Source organism: Anomaloglossus baeobatrachus, chromosome 7 (genome assembly GCF_048569485.1).
Source record: "Anomaloglossus baeobatrachus isolate aAnoBae1 chromosome 7, aAnoBae1.hap1, whole genome shotgun sequence".
Lineage (NCBI taxonomy): Eukaryota > Metazoa > Chordata > Amphibia > Anura > Aromobatidae > Anomaloglossus > Anomaloglossus baeobatrachus.
Genome location: NC_134359.1, coordinates 101789569 through 101811168, shown reverse-complemented (window position 1 = coordinate 101811168; position 21600 = coordinate 101789569). Strand labels below are relative to the sequence as shown.

General features: G+C 43.6%; 1 protein-coding gene across 5 annotated transcripts in view; it reads right to left on the bottom strand.

Moving 5' to 3' along the window:
- IKZF2 (IKAROS family zinc finger 2) overlaps window positions 1-21600 on the bottom strand; it is a 125664-nt gene that overhangs the window by 29250 nt on the left and 74814 nt on the right. For 4 of the 5 annotated variants that reach the window (XM_075317536.1, XM_075317537.1, XM_075317533.1 and 1 more), the window contains exons 4-5: window positions 12263-12529; window positions 3332-3499 (exon numbers count right to left, since the gene is read on the bottom strand). In XM_075317536.1, the coding sequence (XP_075173651.1) occupies window positions 3332-3499; window positions 12263-12529 (435 nt within the window). The remainder of the gene's footprint in view (window positions 1-3331; window positions 3500-12262; window positions 12530-21600) is intronic. The other variant, XM_075317534.1, reaches the window with a different exon arrangement.

Genomic DNA, 21600 nt, shown 5'->3' with positions numbered 1-21600 from the left:
CTGAGAAACAGCCCCACAGCATGATGCTGCCACCACCATGCTTGACTGTAGGGATGGTATTCTTGGGGTCGTATGCAGTGCCATTCAGTTTCCAAACGTCACGTGTGTGGTTGGCACCAAAGATCTGATTGGTCTCATTAGACCAGAGAACCTTGAAGCAATCTGTCTCAGAGTCCTCCAAGTGATCATGAGCAAACTGTAGACGAGCCTTGACATGACGCTTTGAAAGTAAAGGTACCTTACGGGCTCGTCTGGAACGGAGACCATTGCGGTGGAGTACGTTACTTATGGTGTTGACTGAAACCAATGTCCCCACTGCCATGAGATCTTCCCGGAGCTCCTTCCTTGTTGTCCTTGGGTTAGCCTTGACTCTTCGGACAAGCCTGGCCTCGGCACGGGAGGAAACTTTCAAAGGCTCTCCAGGCCGTGGAAGGCTAACAGTAGTTCCATAAGCCTTCCACTTCCGGATGATGCTCCCAACAGTGGAGACAGGTAGGCCCAACTCCTTGGAAAGGGTTTTGTACCCCTTGCCAGCCTTGTGACCCTCCACGATCTTGTCTCTGATGGCCTTGGAATGCTCCTTTGTCTTTCTCATGTTGACCATGCATGAGTGCTGTTCACAAGTTTGGGGAGGGTCTTAATTAGTCAGAAAAGGCTGGAAAAAGAGATAATTAATCCAAACATGTGAAGCTCATTGTTCTTTGTGCCTGAAATACTTCTTAATACTTTAGGGGAACCAAACAGAATTCTGGTGGTTTGAGGGGTTGAGTAATAAATGACCCTCTGAATAAACTTTTCACAATTTAAAAAAAAAAAAATAAAAAAAGAAATAACATTCTTTTTTGCTGCAGTGCATTTCACACTTCCAGGCTGATCTACAGTCCAAATGTCACAATGCCAAGTTAATTCCGAATGTGTAAACCTGCTAAATCTGCAGGGGGTTGAATACTACTTGTAGGCACTGTATATATATTATACTATTTTTATTTATTTAAATTTTATTATTTTCTTTTTCCCTGTTACGCCAATTCTTAGATAATGCCTAATGTACTAGTTTTGCTTTCTACGTTTTGATTAAAAATTAATAAACAACAAATCAAATATAGGACTTCTGATAAATTTCTTGCATAATATTTGACTCAGACACCCATTTTTATCACAAAACACTGAGGGCGACTTCTGAGGAAGACTTGAATTTTGCTCCTGAGCTTCCTTGATGAGTAATGAGCATGGAAGGCAGTTACACCACAATGCACTGGAAAATCCAGTCAAAAGAACTTGCTTCCAGTCAGCACCACACCCCCAGCTTCTAGCAAGGTCTAAACTGCAGAGAAAGATTGTGGTAGCAACGGTGCACAAAAGGAAGAAAATCATAAGATGCCTAAAATAGTACAGTTACATATACACCTTCATACACGTAAACACATTGGGCCTCATTTATAAAGACGGGCCTAAAATACTGTCTTTGCTGCTGATAGCAACCAATCAGCACCAAGCTTTTATTTTTAAAACAGCTCAGGCAAAAATGAAAGCAGCACTGTGATTGGTTGCTATAGGCAACACCGTTTTACTCCCCATGATATCTTCACTTCTGTAGAACAATGTATTGATTTGCATGTCATCCATTTTGAATAAAAAAAAACCTAATATTTCTGAATTCTGAGAGAAGACTGGTCAGCCTATTAGGGGTAGTGGCCAACAGTTCTTGGGGCACCATACCCATCCATTCAGCTACATTTTGGGCAGGGTTAATATCATTCCGACCCCCATTTTGTTTGGGGAAATCCAGGACAGTTGGCAACTATATACTGTATTTTTCGCTTTATAAGACGCAAATTTTGGGGGAAAGTAGGGGGTGCGTCTTATAATCCGAATATACAGGGGGGGGTGTGTATATATATATATATATATATATATATATATATATATATATATATATATATATATATATATATATATATATATATATACACACACACATACACATACATATACACACACTGCAGGGTCCAGGGGAGGTGGGGGCAGCTCTGGAGTGGTGCTGGGGGCTTGTGAAAGCTGCGGGCGGCAGCGTTGGATCTCCTGCTCCCGCTCATATAATATGCACAGCCGCTGTCCATCACCGTGGTGCTGAAACCGCACCGCAGTGACGGACTGGGGCAGCGGCGCATATTATATGTGCCTGCGCCCCCCTGTGATGGCACATGCCCCCCCTGTGTTAGATATGGCCCCCATGCTGCTGCTCATCCTAAAATAAAAAAGCTTTCCTTACCTCCTCCAGCGTTTCTCCCCGGTGTTCCTGCTTCCACTGTGATCAAGCACGCAGAGATGATATCACTCTGCTGTGCCGATCACATGACCGGCACCGAGAACCAGGAAGTGGAGGAGCAGAAGCATGGAGGGTGACGCGAGGGAGGACAGCGCAGAGAAGGTAAGGAAAGAGTGTTTTATTTTACTATGGGCAGCAGCATGGGGGCGATATCTAACACAGGGGGACTTGTGCGATCTATAGGGGCCATGGGCAGCACAGGGGGATGTGTGCAATCCATTGGGGGCCATAGGCAGCACAGGGAAACATGTGCAATCCATAGGGGGCTATAGGCAGCACAAGGAAAAGTGTGCAATCCATAGGGGGCCATAGGCAGCACAGGGGAACGTGTGCAATCCATAGGGGGCCATAGGCAGCACAGGGGAATGTGTGCAATCCATAGGGGGCCATAGGCAGCACAGGGGGATGTGTGCAATCCATAGGGGGCCATAGGCAACACAGTGGGACGTGTGCCATCCATACGGGGCCATGGGCAGCACAGGGGGATGCGTGCCATCCATAGGAGACATGTGCCAGCTGTAGGAGACGTGTGCCATCCATAGGAGACCTGTGCCAGCTGTAGGAGACCTGTGCCAGCTGTAAGGGATGTGTGCCAGCAATAGGAGACTTGTGCCAGGCTGCCAGCAATAGGGGACGCTTGTCAACACAGGGGGACATGTGCCATAAATAGGGGATGTGTGCCAGCAATAGGGGACGTGTGCCATTAATGGGGGACATGTGGCATCACTGGGGGACGTGTGCCAGCACAAGGGGGCTATATTCAATATAAGGGGGCCATATCCAGATTAAGGGGGCTAATTTTAGGATGGGGGGCTATGAGGGACCCCTATATGATTTGTTAGATGGAGACTTTAAGATGGACCCCATTTAACATTAAAAAAAAAAATTCTCTTTTCCTTCACCAAATTTGGGGGTGCGTCTTAAAATCAGGTGCGTCTCATAAAGCGAAAAATACGGTATATAAGTGAGTATCCCATTATAAAACCAAAAATGTGAGCTTACCTGAGTGCGTCCTGAGGTGGCCTGTGAGTGCGTCTCTCCGTCGGCAGGCGTAGCTACAAAATGGACACTTAAAAGGTTTTTCCCCAGAATGCAGCTTAATGTGGCGCAATAAGTTGCCCTTTTGAGTAAACGATGCTCCACACTGGTTGCAGTGAAACGGGCGCTCCCCTAGACAGAGACAAAATTTATGCCATTGTAATAAACCAATGTACATTAGGAAACACTACAAAGCATGCCAGGGCAGTCCTATGAAGATGGTCACACAATGGGCATCATGGACGCAAAACTACACCACAGCATAGATGGCTCATACCAATATGGAAGAAGTAACACTTTCTTTTATAAATTATTTTAGTGTCCAATAGGTTAGAGGACAAATGTAATTTATTAGTATATCTCCAATACTATAGAATGGGTCATAGAACGACCCTTTATGTCCTCTCAGGTCCAGGACAGACGCTCAGATATGGCTACTGACAACCTGCTCCATTTGAAAACTCTAATTTAACGGTGGCCAATTTAAATTAACCCGCACATCAGGCCAAATTCTCAAATCTGTGCGTTGTGGGCTGTGTACATGGACTGGCCGCGTCACTTAATTTGGCAGCCTCACTTACTTTTGTGAGGCTGATGGGTTCTGGATGGGAGACCAGCGACCGGGCGATGAACTACGGATGTGTGAACATGGCATTAATATTAGTAGAGTATACCATGTATAAAAGCAGAATGGTGGCACCTGGCCCATATACATTATACACTCCAACCATAGGACGGACGACACAGTTCAATGCATGAGAACAGATTCATATTCTAGAAAACATTGTGAAAATGAAAACAAATAATAATAAAAAAAAATAATAATAATAAGGCAACAAATCGGCATTGGAAACACCATATGCAACTCCAACGTATGATATATTTTACTCCTCCGCAAAGTGACTGCCAACAGCTAAAAATGTTACATATGCAGAATATTGGGATAGTAGACTGAGCCCTCGCGGGCAGGGTCCCAGTCTGTGCCTTGTATTGTCCATGATTATTGTACTTATTATGTAACCTATTATGTATACTCTTTTGACATATACGGCACCATGGAATATATGTCGTAAAATATTAATAATAATAATAATAATAATAATATACTACAAATGTTCACTAAAAACAAAATAAAAATGCTTTAAAACATTTCTACACAAACAATTAGGCCAGGGCCACACGGGGGACTACTGAGATGCTCGCATGACATTCGGCTCACGCTGGCAGCACAGCAGGATCAGAGTGTTATGCGAGTATCACTGCAACTAAGGTCCAATCATGCAATCGGACCACAGCTTCGGGGGGCGGGCTGGCACTGAAGAGGGAAGGGTCGGTGCTGCAGAGGGGCGGGTTAGCGTTGAGGAGGGGAGGGCCAGTGCTGCGGAGGAGAGGGAGGGATTTATCTCCCTCTCTCCTCCGTTGCCAACTATTGCCATTCTTGCCCTGCACTCGCACGCAGTACACCGGTGTAATGCGAGTGCAGTGCAACTTTTCTCTCGCCCCATAGACTTGAATGGGTGCGAGAGAAATAAGGATCGCATTGCACCCGCAGCATGCTGCAATTGTTTTCTCTGTCCGATTAGGGCTGAGAAAATAATCGCTAATGGGTGCTGGCACATAGGCTAATATTGGTCCGAGTGGAATGGGACGTTTTGTCGCATTCCACTCGCTTCAATTTTCATGCCGTGTGTCTTAGGCCTTAAATGAAAAGCTTTCAACTTAAGCCAAGTGAACAGTACTTAACAATGGTTAGCACAGATTTACATTAAATCAAGGCAAAAACCATGCTAGTGTGAACTAACCAATGCTTCACGCCACCTATGGTGGCAGAGGAATGCAAAAGTGGGAAAAAAAGTGACTACATAATTTTCGACACTTCTCTATTCTATGAAAAAACTGGAAATGGGTACCGACATTAGGGGGGGTCCTAACAATCTAACTTTTAGAGAAATAATCATTAGATATGTACGTAGAGTAAATAACCCTTTAAGACAGCCTGAATAATGTGAAGAGCTGCTACAATATGTATTGAAATACATAAAGTACACTGTTCTTTCACAGAATGCAGACTGCTGTAAACAGCTAATGCTCCAGAATGCTGTGCAACATATTTGGATACTGGTCATCACAATTTCCTAAAACCTAACTTCACTTGCAAAAGCAATTGCTTTGAAAAAAAAAAATGTTGCTTTGATATTTTCACACAAATTCTTTTTCCTGCAGCATTTGGAGGTCTCATTCTTCCCTTCCAATAATGATCAGAGACCCTGATCCAAGCGATGTGTCACTTAGGGGTACTTTGCACGCTGCGACATCGCTAGCCGATGATAGCGATGCCGAGCGTGATAGTACCCGCCCCCGTCGCACATGCGATATCTTGTGATAGCTGCCGTAGCGAACATTATCGCTACATCAGCTTCACACGCACTTACCTGCCCTGCAACGTCGCTCTGGCCGGCGACCCGCCTCCTTCCTAAGGGGGCGGGTCGTGCGGTGTCACAGCAACGTCACACGGCCAATAGAAGCGGAGGGGCGGAGATGAGCCGGACGTAAACATCCCGCCCACCTCCTTCCTTCCGCATTGGCGGTGGAGGCAGGTAAGGAGATGTTCCTCGCTCCTGCGGCTTCACACACAGCGATGTGTGCTGCTGCAGGAACGAGGAACAACAAGGAACAACATCGTATCTCCAATTGGTGCGACATTATGAAAATGTCCGACGCTACACAGATCACCGATTTACGACGCCGGATGTGCGTCACTTTCAATTTCACCCACACGATATCGCAGTAGCGATGTCGAAACGTGCAAAGTACCCCTTAGTGAGCTGTTTGCTGTCATTTTGATAAATTCAATGTTTTCTCTGCTGCAGATCTAGCAATTATACAGAGCTCATGAATATTCTGGACTACCTGTCAGCACACCAAGTGGTCCTGTAATGATAATTACTGCTGATTACATAGTGAATTGATAAAAGCTACACTATGCAGCCCAGTAGATGACACATCACTGGAATCAGGGTCACTGTCTCTACATCATGCTGCTCTCAGATTAAGTGGCAAAAACCTGCTGATAGATTCCCTTTAATCCCTGCTGTTTGTAGGCATGAGTCAAGTGAGTGGCACTACTCAATATATGCATGCACATTCAGGGGGAAGACTGTCAATCACTGAGTAGGACCACCCACTGGACTCCTGTGCATAAAAACACTAGTAATTACAATGAATAAAATATAAGTTTTACTGAAACTGTTCCCAGAAAAATGTAAATGAATCTGATCAGTTCCTCTTGCTCTATAACATCCTTCTAGGAGATGAAATACCATTTTGACAGGTTCCAGTTAAGTTAGGATGAAGAAGTCCATGCAGAGTGTGATCCATTGTGACAAAACCAGGTTCTGCCATCCTAGAACAAAAATCTTGTTATACGGCCATTTGTGCTTAATAATGGATTATTATCATTCAGCACAAACATTTCTTGCGCTCAGTGTCTGTAAGATAATAAAAGGCTGTTGATTTAGCTGGTGTCAGTTACTTTGACGGAGGTTTTAAGAGGATGGATTTTGGGTTGGCTGCTCCACTGAAGAATGCCTGAAGGATCAGATTGTAATATTACCTGAGCTATTGCAAGCGCACACATGATTAGCATAACAATTTTACCAGATTTAATGCTCAATGACAGGTAATACCCAACTCGCACTCCAGTCCTTCCTGAGCTACGTCTTCCATGATGCTCATCCAGTTGAAGTGCAGTGCCTATTCCCACTAGTGGCTCATATCGCATATCTTAGGGCTCTGTCAGTGCAAAGTAATTTCTTTTACCTGACAAATAAGCTTATCAAATAATAATAATAATAATAATAATAATACGTAAACTGCCATTACCGACATGTCATACAGCACCTCTGACTGCGCTGAATAATGAGAGCAGCAAGTATAATGAGTTTCACCCCAACTTTTCTAAAAACGGAGAAGAAAGTTAAAACAAGAAGTTTATAATCAACTCGGAGTTTGCCAACTTTGCCTTCACTGCCGACTTCCTCAAATAACTACCTCTTCTGTTGAGAGTACAGGGGTTAGACACCTTGGAAATAAAGTGCACGTCTTCTGACGCAACTACCAAGTGAGGGCTGAAATTGGACAATGCCTCACAAACTTGTGTTGACCCCACTGGCTAAAGCGACACTAAATCACCTAATTTGTAAAGGAATCCAGCTCATCCACGTCTGACCTCACCGCGCCTCAGACTCGGATCCGGCCCTGCCCTGGCCGCACAGCAATGAAAATGAAGAAAACGATCCAGCTGAGTGACCAGGTGATTTATTCAGTGCAGTTCAGACAAGGCATATGGTTGTGGTTAACGCGTTTCTGGCTTAACGCCCTTAATCATAACCAATGGTCATGATTAAGGGCATTAAGCCAGAAACGCGTTAACCACGACCATATGCCTTGTCTGAACTGCACTGAATAAATCACCTGGTCACTCAGCTGGATCGTTTTCTTCATTTTCACTAAATCACCTACCTTCCAAGTAATAGCTGTGTTTGTACCTCGTGCGTATAGTACAGCTCCAAAAGCAAGAACACCAACTTTGAGGTCTGCCTAGAAAAGAATCAAGCTAACTACCGCCTCATCTGGAATCCTGTAAAGTAGAAATCCCAGGATATCTCTATCCTGTGTCCTACGGTTCACAACAAACAGCAAAGCCTCATGATCCACATGATCCTCTGCATACTAGTCACATTAGGGACTCCCTCACACACACACTTTTTTCCTAGGCTTGTAAATGTATGAAAAAGATTTTTCTGTGTTAAGCATTTACATCAACATTACATTACATTACATGCCAAACCATGGGTACAAAAAAAAGAAGGGCTAAAACAATGGGAAGTAAAGGACTCTGGAGCGGAGCAAGCATGGTCAAGGGGTTCAGTCATTGTTACACCAAAAGCAGGACGACAATGTACAGGTTACATAGGATAGCGTGTAACATAAAGCACCAGGTGAGTGGCAGTCTTACTAGCAATGACGCCCTAATAATGAGAGTTTAGAAGAAAAATGGCCTGATTAGTTCAGGATGACAGGTGACAATACCTCAAATAGCCATGCGTCACAAAAGTGGTATGCCGAGGAGCATCTCCGAGACTATAGCCTTCAGGTGGGGGTGGGGGGGACTTTAACAGCAGAAGACCACACCAGGATTTCAGAAAAGAAAAAAAAAATAATATAGAAGGAGGCTTCACCTGGCATAGGCCAACCAAAACCAAACTCTCCACCCTGCCATAGGTGAAAGGTTTAGACTGCTAATGATGGAAGAATGGCCGCATCTACCAATGATCTGGCAACTACTTCTAGCAAGATGAATCAATGTGTCCCATTGCCAAGGGCAGAGATAAAAAAAAAAAAAAAAAATATGGGTTCAGTGTTTGTTCCATCATCAGCTGACAAAATATATGACGTTCCAACTGTATATGAAATCCTAACCAAAGACCTCATATAGGGGCAAAATGGTGTATGTTTAGTCAAAGACCCCCTTATAGGATTGAAATGTATGTTCTGTGATCCGCTGATGGAATAAACACTTTGGAGGACCCATTAGATGCTGTCACACACGAGTAACCTATATGGATTTGTGGGTTGGGTGCTAAACACAAGTAAGCGTGCAGTGAACAAGGAATGCCGACATGCCAATTGCAGGTCACTTCGAGCTGGGCCACCATGGATTACAATAAAGTTTGGTGTCTCAATCAAAATCCAATCACCTTTCGTATGTGTTGAAACAAGAGTTGTAAGAGGAAAAAAAGTAGCTGGAACAGAATAACAGTGGAACTGGAATAACTCTGAATAACTCTGTCATCTGGTTGGGATTAATAACACAAAAAGAAAAATAAACCAGCCAAGTAGAAATGGTTCTACCCAGCACTAGAAAGGTGTGCCTAAAAAAAGTGGTCAGCAAGGTATTACATGGTTCATACTGAATGCGCTCCAACTGGTATCTACGGTAAGATGCAAATACAGAAATTGGGGACTGAAGCTACAGGAAGAACCACATGGAGTATAGAGAATTGTGTGGACATAGACAGCACTCGACTGGAGCATCAAGGAAAACGAAGATACAAGTCAGCGATCAGCTATATGAGCCAGAGATAACTGTATAATACTCCTTTATAGATTGTGAATGCAATTTGTGCTAATTTAGGCAATGGCTACACAGCGACATGTATGACGCTACATTGAAATTGCAGTAAATATCGTAAAGTCCAAGGCACCGAAACTCCTATTAGCCAAAATACTTTATTGGTCCCAGCATAGACTGCAAACATACAAGATACAACGTTTCGGCCAACACAGGGCCTTTGTCAAGCCATTAAAAATATATTCATCTACATGTTAGCCTGTTTAATGACCTGATAAAGGTCCTGTGTTGGCCGAAACGTTGTATCTTGTATTTTTGCAGTGTAAGGTGGGACCAGTGAAGATTTTTTCTAATAGAAGGAGTTTCGGTGCCTTGGGCTTTATGATATTTTCTTCAAGTTTACAGCAGATGGAGGGTAGTACCAAGTAGCACAATCATTGGAGTGGTGCTTGGGATATGGCTGTTTCAGGTGATTGAAATCGCATTGACAAATTGCAGTTAGTGTTGAGCGAGTAGTTAGCGAGTACTGTCCGCTACTCGCATATTCGCTATGAGTAGCGGGAGCAATGTAAGTCAATAGGAAATATTTGCTAAGTAGCGAGAAACCCTAAAGTCGTACTATTCGCTACTCGCATGAAAAGTAAGCTTTCGGATTACTCTCTAATTAGCGAGTATTTCCCATTGACTTACATTGCGCCCGCTACTCATAACGAATATGCGAGTAGCGGACAGTACTCGCTAACAGCATAGCGAGTACGAATAGTCAACTACTCGCTCAACACTAATTGCAATAATGGATGGAATGATTTCCTGTGACATACAATCACATACTGTAGGTTTCCAAATAAGTTGGATTTTCTGTGGTCACAAGTTACATGCGACACTTGCCACAGACATCAATGCAAGTCATAAGCGACATGTCTGCAACTGGGCTGTTTTATTTACAGCAAAATGAAAGCTGTATAATAGTTGTGCGACACATGTCACCGTACAGCCCCAGCCTAATACTAGTCATCGGTTCAGGAATCAGATAAGTCATTATATTATTAATGTTAGTGCCTAAATAAAGTGATTCATGCTGCATATCACATGAATGGGAGCCAAGCAATCAAGACTAGCGCTACTGCCATGCTCTACCTGTATATACAAAACATACATTATCTCACCTATATCTATTTACCCAAAACTAGCACTTTGCTTGTAAAACAATGCAGCCAGCGCTTACTACGGCAATAATCTATAGAGAACTTTCACATAATATAATGATTACTTTAGTTCTCATAACTACATATTTCATTATGCCTCAAAACCAATGGCTGAGAAAAAGGTTTCAGATACAATACAACACTACTAGAAGGCAATGCCCATCTGGATGTTAATACAGCTTTTATGATCTAACTTAGATTCAAAGGAATGTTCCAAATAAGGCAAAAAGTTGCCCATTTATTTATTTTTTTGTTTTTATTTTAGCCAATTTTACCTTCTTATTAGTGATGAGCGAGCACTGCCATGCTCAGGTGCTTGGTACTTGTAACTTGTGATGAGCGGGACACTATCATGCTCGATACTAGTAACTAGTGATGAGCGAGCACTACCATGCTCGGGTGCTCGGTACTAGTAACTAGTGGTGAGTGAGCACTACCATGCTTGGTACTCATAACAAGCAGTTGCATGCTCGGATGGGCGCGACTCGTGCACCAAGTATAATGGAAGTCAAAGGGGAAATCTTCCAGAAAGATGCTCGAGTTCCTCATTGGCTTTCGTGCTCAGTCATGCCCATCTGAGCATGCAACTGCTTGTTATGAGTACCGAGCACCTGACCATGGTAGTGCCCGCTCATCGCTAGTTACGAGTACCGAGCACCCGAGCATGGTAGTGCCCGCTCATCGCTAGTTACGAGTACTGAGCACCTGAGCTTGGTAGTGCTCACTCATGACTAGTTACGAGTACCGAGCACCCGAGCTTGGTAGTGCTCGCTCATCACTAGTTACGAGTACTGAGCACCTGAGCTTGGTAGTGCTCGCTCATCACTAGTTACGAGTACTGAGCACCTCAGCATGGTAGGGCTCACGCATCACTACTTATTATTAAAAATCTAGAAAGGACTTAAGCTAGATTTCTAAATGCATCCAACAGGGGTCTACGTCCATAATAATAAGTTGGACTCTGGAAGGGTCTTGTATATGGCACTTAGAATTTATCAAATAGGACATTTGGGTGCAATGAGCAGAATAATGTTAGATGGTGGGTAAACAGTAAAGATATGTCGGACTCTGAGGCCTATACAGGAGTTCTCATTAGTATTCTACTATGTGTATTTTCAATGGTGCTCAGACTAACAAAAAGGCATATATAACCTCAAGATGTGATTATACGCTCTGCAGAGAGAGGATAACTCCAGCATTTTCCATTCTAGATTCAGAAAAGCTGCTGAAGACAACCCATATGAACTAAAATAAGAGTTATGATGGTAGTCACCAGCTATTTTAGAAACTACTATCCCATTCAGTCGTTTCTTACTTATACCTAACCTCTTTAAAAAGTGGTAACTGCTATTTTTATTGTACTCTCCATATTAGAGGAACCTACGGTTAGTAAATGTATTGCGAAAAATTACAGAACTAGTACGTTCTCCGCTTATCTGCAATTTCGGTAACATTATGGAGTCTTGCAAAGGGTACAACATGTAAGCAATGACAGGCAATAGGATCAGGTAATATTAATATCAGATTCTACAGGCAGTTTGGCTTCTGGCTGCTTACCCGTATGACTCCTCTTATGGACCATTAGCACATTGGGGCCAATGCAAATCATGCCACAGACGTCACATTTCAGTTTACCATTCGGGAGCCGGATTCCGCCGTCCAGAGACATATCCTGGACCATGCGGCTGTCAGAGATCCCATTGGTCTCAGCTACTGATTCCTCCAGTCCACTCTCATCATCCTGTGACTGTAGAGGGGTGTCTCGACGAAGCGTCTTTCGGTCTCCTTCCTCATCGCTATGCATCTCTAACTTCACAGAATTTGCTAAAAAATAAATAATATAATATAATATAAGGCAAGAATTATACTTTCAATGCAGATTACTTTTATGTATGGTGAGGACCAATAGTAAACATACTTAAAAGGACACCATCACATATTTGTATAGATAGCATCAATGCACCGATATTCCATTTACTCTACATTATATACACTTATATATAAATCAGCAGTAAAATATGATAATTATTAGATCGACATAAGTTTCCACAAAGACAGTCATCAATCATTTCACGAGTCCTGAAAGGTATATTGGACCTCTAGCTGTATTACTACATAGCTAATTAGATATGCCTGTCCGTCCTCTAGGAAAGCCTTGAAGAAAAGGACTGAATGATAAACTCAAGCACTTATTATACAAGAAACTTCTTAAAATTTAGGCAAATGGAAGCTTAAAGTTATTTACACAGATAAGGGCTCATTCATCTTTTTCACGAATAGCACTTGTAACTATAACAGTGAGTAGGGTCATTCACATAGCCATGATTTTTCACAAAATCACTGAGACATGGACAAAATTGTTCAGCGTTTTGGATAAAAAATACCAGTCTTTAATTCATTCAAAGAATAAAAATTAAAAAAAAAAATTGGACAGGACTTGGATGCCATTCATGTACAGACCATTTTTCACGGACTGCTAAGGTAGAAAAAAAATTGAGAAACTTCTTCTCATTTTTTGTTTCTCATCCGAGAAAAAAAAAAACTAAGTTCTGATGGTAAAAATGGACACTGATCAAAGTCTGACGAATGGAAAAAACTTGGAAACTTGGAAAAAAAAATCACTGGTGTCTGAATGAACCCCCATGGTCAGAACATTGGTGAGGGACGGTGACCTCGGCCTCGTCAGATTACCGGCCACAAAGTTCACGCAACTCCGAGGGGGCCTCAAACCACATGTTATGTTAGAGCGCCAGAAATACCAAAATTGTATCAATATTAGAATTAAATATGGTATATAATTATTACGTAGCAACAAACTATTAAGACCAACACATTTATACAGAAGCCTTGAAGCTTGATCTTCTATGAATCAGAAAAAGGAGCAGGTTGAACCTCCAAGAAAAGAATCTCACATCTCTCTTTTGGCTCACTATTTAATTCCACAGTTTTCAAAAGCCGAGAGTTTCTGGATCATTCGGTTTTACATGCATGTGTGTGCAATATGTAACAATCTTCCTATATATTAGCTGAACTCTTTAGCCTATGTGCTCACTGGTGACCACTGAGCTCCTGGTTCCCAACATTGCTGTATGGGCTAATAAAAGATAAGTTAATATATACCTTCCTGGTCTTAAATGGATTTCCATTGCTGAGAAAATCTGTATGTAAATCAGGCTGCAAGTGTATCGGAGTGCCAACTGATCCCCGGCTGGTGCATTCATCCTGCCTAGTGCCACCCTTATGTACTTGATTGACAGCTGCTCACAGTGACAGTATGTGGTCGATGTCAATGAGGCACATGGCGGTGCTGCTAGGTGGGAAATAATGAGGAGGACTGCTGGGAATCATCTCATCTACAGTGCAATTCAATTTAATAAGGTTCAAAGTTGGGGGACGACAGGACCGATAAATAAAACGTTATTGCCGTCTGGCAAGGTTACATGTTTTGTATTAGTGACTGAAGCTTCACAATGAGACTAAGTAGAAGAATGAGCATAATAATAATAATAATAATAATAATAATAATACTTAGAAAGACTTATTCACTTATGTATTTAGCAGTTTAAGCTAAAATATACTGATCAAAAAAAACTATTAACCTCTATGGGGAAAAAAAACAGAGAATGACCTCCTCAATGGGTTTTTAATTACCATTGATTGCCAAGTCATGCCTAAAAATGAGCAGCCTTTATAGAACAAAACAAGAAATCCTATACAAGTTTACATCAAATGAAAATAAGCACATTGTAATAAAGTAATACAGTATTTTTCGGAAGAGTTATCTACGATCTGTGTAGAATAAGCGGATGTACAATATGCCACGAGTAAAAAAAAAAAAAAAAAAATAGATAACTAAAATAATAAATAAAACAAGCCTCAAGATTGCTCTCGCAGAGAGTTGACTGCTTCTCCCTCTTAACTTCTCACCGTACGGTCTCATCTCGCTGCTTTTTGGCTTTTCTCCAGTAGGACAGAACATCTGCCAGGTGTCTGCTACAAGCTGTTTGCCCCTCTCCTTGTGGTGCGCGTGTAGAAGCCCACAAGTAAGGGTGCAGGGTCGTTGGTAGTGCAGAAGTGAAGCCTGACCTTATGCAGCCCCAGTCTCCGGCTTAACACATCGCCATCCTTCCACTTATAGATCCTGCCGTCAGTGCTTGTTGTGTGCCTGTATCCTCTCCCACTGGGATGGAAGGGCGAACAGCAGATCTCCATAGAGGATAAATGCTGCAAGAGGGATCTCCTCGCTGCTGTACAGAATCTACCGTACCTAGCTGTATAATAATAATACTGGCACATAGATGATACTGCCACTGTGAATAGGGCCAGATTTACCACTTTGGGGGAACGACAGAACCAATGATGACCTGTACTTTAAAGGCCTGCGATCAGAAATGTCACTATCACAAGACCGCAACAATATGGCAGAAAAATGACCTGGTGTTCTTTACTTTCCACTTTATTAAAAGATATCAGGCATGTAAATTGTAATTCTCTGCAATTACAGAATGTTTTACATTTTTTTTTAATAAACATTTTAGTGCAAAAATATGGTTGGTCCACAGCTTCAACGAAAAAAGCATTGAGCAATACATTTAGGGCGGCTTTGCACGTTGCGACATTGCACGTTGCTATGTCGATGGGGTCAAATCGAAAGTGACACACATCCGGCGTCGCAGTCGATATCGCAACGTGCAAATCCTTTTTGATTTGATGAACGAGTGCAAAAGCGTCGTTATCGTATCATCGCTGCAGCCTCCGACATTTCCATAATGCCGGTGCAGCGACAGGTGCGATGTTGTTCCTCGCTCCTGCGGCAGCACACATCGCTGTGTGTAAAGCTGCAGGAGCGAGGAACTTCACCTTACCTGCCGTCGGCTGCAATGAGAAGGACGGAGGTGAGCGGGATGTTTACATCCTGCTCATCTCCGCCCCTCCACTTCAATTGGCCGCCTGTCGTGTGACGTCGCTGTGACGCCGCACGAACCGCCCCCTTAGGAAGGAGGCGGGTCGCCGGCCAGAGGGACGTCGCACGGCAGGTATGTGCGTGTGAAACTGCCGTAGCGATAATAATCGCTACGGCAGCTTTCACTAGATATTGCACGTGCGACGGGGGCGGGACTATCGCTGCAGCATCGGTAACACATTGTTACCGATGTCGCAGCGTGCAAAGCCCGCCTAACACCAGTAAATGGCAGATTTTTGCATACAGTTACAGCTACCCCCATCATCCATAGAAAGGATGGGGGGGGGCAGCACTGCTTGAGAATAGCATGCAAACAATTAAAAGTGTAAATTCACAAATTATTCCTACTGTACTATAACGCAAAATGAGATTTTTAGCAAATAATTGATCATTTTTTTGAGCCACCCCTGCCACGTCACGGCAAATCTCGATAGGGGGGGTCCTACTCTATATTTAATATTTCCATTGTGCCATGCGGCCTCCTAAATTCATTAAAAGCAGAACCATATTGAAGCTACACATTTACCTGTAACATTTCAGAAACCGCTTCCATGTTTACAAGGAAAGGCAACCGCGAAAAAAGGCAGCCCAGGTCCCAGCATGTGCAGCAAACACCATACACGCAGGGACAATGTCAGAACTGGCCCTCACAGTGCCTGACCAGGATCCATGAATAAAGGCGGAACAGGCCCAAGTAAATGGTGCTTAATAAACAAAGCCTGTGGACAAGGGGGAGGTGATTGAGTGTGAACAGCCACCAATATTTAATTCATTCATGGTTACTATTAGGGCACTGTGAGGGTCAGTTCTGACATTGTCCTGGTGTGTGTGGCATCTGCTGAACAGACCTAGGATCTAGGACCTGGACTGCCTTTTTTCGCAGTTTGCTTGTTTTTGCAATATGGAAGCGGTTCTGAAATGTTACAGGTATATGTGTTGCTTCAATATAGTTCTGCTTTTAATGTAAGGCCAGGGCCACACGGGGCACTAGTGCGATGCTCGCATGACACTCGGCTCGCGCTGGCAGTACAGCAGGAGCCGAGTGTCATGAGAGTTCCTGTGACTGAGGTCCAACTGTGAGAGCGGACCTCAGCTGCGGGGGCGGGCCGGCTCTCAGGAGGGGTGGGCCAGCGCTGCGGAGGGGCAGGCTGGCACGGAGGAGGAGAGGGAGGGATTTAGCCCCCTCTCTCCTCCGCAGCTGGCTATTGCCATTCTCGCTCTGCACGCGCGGTACACTGAAGTACCGCGAGTGCAGTGCGATTTTTCTCTTGCCCCATTCACTTGAATGGGTGCGAGAGAAATGAGTCTCGCATTACAATCTCAGCATGCTGCGATTGTTTTCTCGGTCCCATTAAGGCTGAGAAAATAATCGCTCATGTGCGCTGTCACACAGGCTAGAATTGGTCCGAGTGGAATGCAATGTTTTATCGCACTCCACTCGCACCGATTTTCTCGCCGTGTGGCTTAGGCCTAATTAGGAGGCCGCATGGCACAATGAAAATTTAAAAATGTAGAGTAGAACCCTCCCTATTGAGATTTGCCGTGACGTGGCAGGGGTGGCTCAAAAAAAAAAAACCAAACAATTGATCAATTGTTTGCTAAAAATCTCATTTTGCATTATAGTACAGTTGGAATAATTTGTGAATTTACACTTTTTATTTGTTGCATTCCATTCTCAAGGAGTGCTGGCTCCCCTTCTTTTATTGCCCCCCATCATCCATGTATACTAGTATCCCCCTACTCGTCACACTCAGTGGAATTCTTGCATTCTATTCATCAATCAGGAGATCAGGATTATAAAGAGTGTACAATGATAAAAGAACACACGGAAACACAGAGTAAACTGTAAAATAAATGCATTAACAAACCTTGTACAGATCACTGGTAAGCCAATACTACATCACAAAGTCTAGCAGATGCTGCAAACCAAAGTTTAAACTTCAATGCTGGAGAGGAGAAACGGGGTTAACGCCGCGCTGCTGCCAAAGTAATGGACTGTTGATTTAAAGGGCATAAAGATGAGTTGAGCTGAGCATAAAGTTTCACGCGCGCAAGCGCCGGTGATATAGTTGTGCAGGCGTGAGATTATGGGCGGCACTGTGTATGACCTCACCAGCGTCATCCTCGTACCCGCCCATAATCTCGCGCCTGCACAACTACATCACCGACGCTTGCGTGAGGGAAACTTTATGCTCAGCCCCGTGAAAGGGGTACAGCGAAATGCGCCTGCACGAGGCTACAGCAGCGTGGACAACGACAAGGGCAGCGTCATCATGTAACTCATGTCTGGGAGATGGCGAACAGCAGCAGAAGGGGGGACAGTAGCCGAATTAGAGCCCACCCATCTGGCCAACCAAACTCATTTGCATAGAAAACGGTAAGATTTTATAAAATTCTTTTAGGGGTCTGCAAGGGGGGCCAGCAGCAAGGTACACCAAGGTGCAGAAGGTGATATTTTTGCTTTAATAGGGTAAAAACTGGTGACAGGTTCCCTTTAATCAATTGTTCTTTATTTTACAGGTCTACGCGTTTCGGAGGTCAGAACCTCCTTCATCAGGACAAAGAAAAATCAACAATGTACATTCAACTCCCTAGCATAGGTCAGAGTCTTTGTCAAGCTTAGACCAAAAACCAGCTGTCAGGTTCCATTTAAAACTAAAAAGATATTAAAAAAAAAAAAAAAGGGAAAATCCATAAAAAAAAATAAAAAAAAATTAAAAACCATGCAGCAAAAACGTAATAATAAAAACAGACTGATACGGGGCATTTTAGTGCAGACAACTGGAGGAAAAAAAGTGCATTATTTTTACCATGTGGACCCAGGGCCTTTAAGTCTCAGGGACTTCCGCTGCATCATTACAAATTGATTGCAAATGATTTGCCTATTCTGAGAAATGGATTGCAAATGGCCTGCTTTATTGTTAATAGGCACTAAGGACTGAGCAGAAAGCCGTTGTGACTTCTTGGAAGCCCGCACTGTGAATATGCCTTACGAAGGCGCTGAACACTAGTACCATACCACCCCAAGATAACTGATGTAATATAGAACATGGAAAGTGAAAAGGTACACATCACATCTGGGCAGATAAAATCGTCCGATAAACCGATCTTCAGACAGGTGATAATATATGGCACTTAGGTGAGAATGTGCAAGGCTGGGTGTCAGACTTCAAAAAAGATTGCAGTGATACATGTTATCAGACACAGGAAATATTTATTCACTTCTTTCTGATTAGCATTTAATCGAGTTTCTCTTGGCAAAGTGTTGGGGTATTGAGATGCCTAGTGAATATCTGACGGGAGGGTGCTACAATGCCGGAGAGCAGAAAGCTGTTGAGGTCACCAAATGGCTGTGAGTGAATTCAGTTAATTGGCACAATACAAGGAGTTCAGACGCCCGTGATTTTTCAGGTCAAAAACGTTCCAAATTTCAACAGTGTTTCAAATTTTACCATTAGTGGTTTTTCACATATGACAAAATAAAAAAACTGCAAAGCTTCTCCTACCCATTGACACACAGTTTGATCAGTCATTAGGTGCTGACAAAGTACTGGTGCTCGGTGCATCAAGGCGGGGCTAATCATTTAAGTGCACCTTCCCAGCTATCCATGTGTCCCCGAAAATAAGGCAAGGTCTTATATTATTTTATGCCCTGAAAGATGGGCTAGGGCTTATTTTCAGGTAATGCCTTATTTTTTTCCCATGAAGAAAAATCTATATTTATTCTTGAACAAAAAAAAGACATTTTTTCAAATCTAGTCATATTGCATTCTGGAATATTAACATAAGTCTCCAAACCCTGTGAGTAACACATGTGTATCTATCCATCTATCTATTTGCACACATACATACATACATAGATACAGTATACACACACACACACACACACACACACCTGCCTGTCTCATCTTCAGACTTAGGCCCTGTGCGCACACTGCGTTTTTACCCGCGGTTTTGCTGCAGAAATTTCTTGAGAAATGTTCGTAATCTTTCTGCAGACATTTCCCAGTAAAACCTACGGGAAAAAAATAGCTGTGCGCACACTGCGTTTTTTTCTCAAGAAAATTCTTTCTGCAGAATTTCTTGAGAAAATGTGCATGTCACTTCTTTTCCGCAGGTACCTGCGGTATTTCACTCCATTCACTGTAATGTAATCGTGAAATACCGGGGGTATACCGCAGGTAGCGAATGATGTGCGGTATACCCTCGGTATAGCCGCGGTTTACCTGCGGTAATGTACATCGCTGCCTGCGGTTTGCAGGGAAGTGATGTCATTATGACAGGAAGAGGAAGCGGAGCAGAGAGTAAACACACACACACGTCACACTCCCTGGACGCCGCACAGAAGCACTTCCGTGTGACCTCCGTCGGGTTCCCGTGCAGTCTGTGTTCCGCTCCAGCCCCGCGGCTGCCCGCCCTGCAGTGTCAGTGTTTGCCCGCAGTATCAGCAGCTTGTCACGCTGCAGAGCTGGCAGCCGCGGGGATGACGAGCGCTGCTGTCAGGAGGTGAGATGAGATCATTACCTGCTGTGACGATCTCCTGCTCTGCTGATGTCAGCACTGTCACTTCTATGCCCGTCTCGTGGGCGGTCCGAGACTGTCACTAGTGGTGACGTCACAGGCTCTCGCGATACTGCTGAGAACGCGGCAGGCATAGAAGGCAGTGACAGTGCTGACGTCAGCAGTGCAGGAGATCGTCACTGCAGGTAATGATCTCAGCTAACCTCCTGAAGTCGGCGTTCGTCATGCCCTGCAGTGACAGCTCTGCTATCAGGAGTGCAGCGATCACCACAGGTAATGTACCTCGTTAACCTCCTGACAGCAGCGCTCGTCATGCCCTGCAGTGACTGACCTGGGCTGACCTATTGATGTTAGCTCAGGTCACTGCATTGCTCTCCCAGTCAATATGGAACATTCTGTTGTTCATTGACTGGGACAGTGACTATGATATGGATCGTCGTGGGACCCCCTTATTGGATTACGCCGGACCTGTAATTGATTGTTCTTTTCAATAAATTGGTGAAAGAGGGAATGTTTTGGGGAGTGTTTTTCAAATAAAAACTTTTTTTGTTGTCTATTTTTTATTTCTTACTGACTGGGTTGGTGATGTCGGGTATCTGATAGATGCTTGACATTACTAACCCCAGGGCTTGATGCCAGGTGACATTACACATCTGGCATCAACCCCATATATTACCCCGTTTGCCACTGCACCAGGGCAACGGGATGAGTTGGAGCGAAGCACCAGGATTGGCGCATCTAATGGATGCACCACTTCTGGGGCGGCTGTGGCCTGCTATTTTTAGGCTGGGCAGTATCCAATAAAAGTGGACCTCCCTAGTCTGAGAATACCAGACCCCAGCTGTCCGCTTTACCTTAGCTGGTGATCCAATTTGGGGGGAACCCCACGTTTTTTGTTTTAAATTATTTATTTAATGTAAAATAACAGCGTGTGGTGCCCTCTGTTTTGGATTACCAGCCAAGGTAAAGCTAACAGCTGTGGTCTAAAGGCTGCAGCCGTATGCTTTACCCTAGCTGGCTACAATAGATAGGGGACCCCACGGCATTTTTTTTAATTATTTATTTATTTTTTGGCTAAATACAAGGCTAAGCACCCTTTAGTGCCACATGAAAGTCACTAAAGGGTGCCAGCTTAGAATATGCAGGGAGGAAGGACATTATATATGTCTTTCTCATCTATTATCTATCTATTCATCTATCCATTTTTCCCTCTATCCATTATCTGTCTATCTATTATCTATATTATTTCTTGCAGTTACAGCATAAAAAACCGGAGGGACCAACCTGCGGAAAAACCGCGGCAAAATCATGCGTTTTTCCCGTGGTTTTGGTGCGTTTTTTACCGCAGGTGCGGTAATCTCCAACTCCCAGAAGTTTCTCAAGACATATTCTTGAGAAAAATCACTTTTCT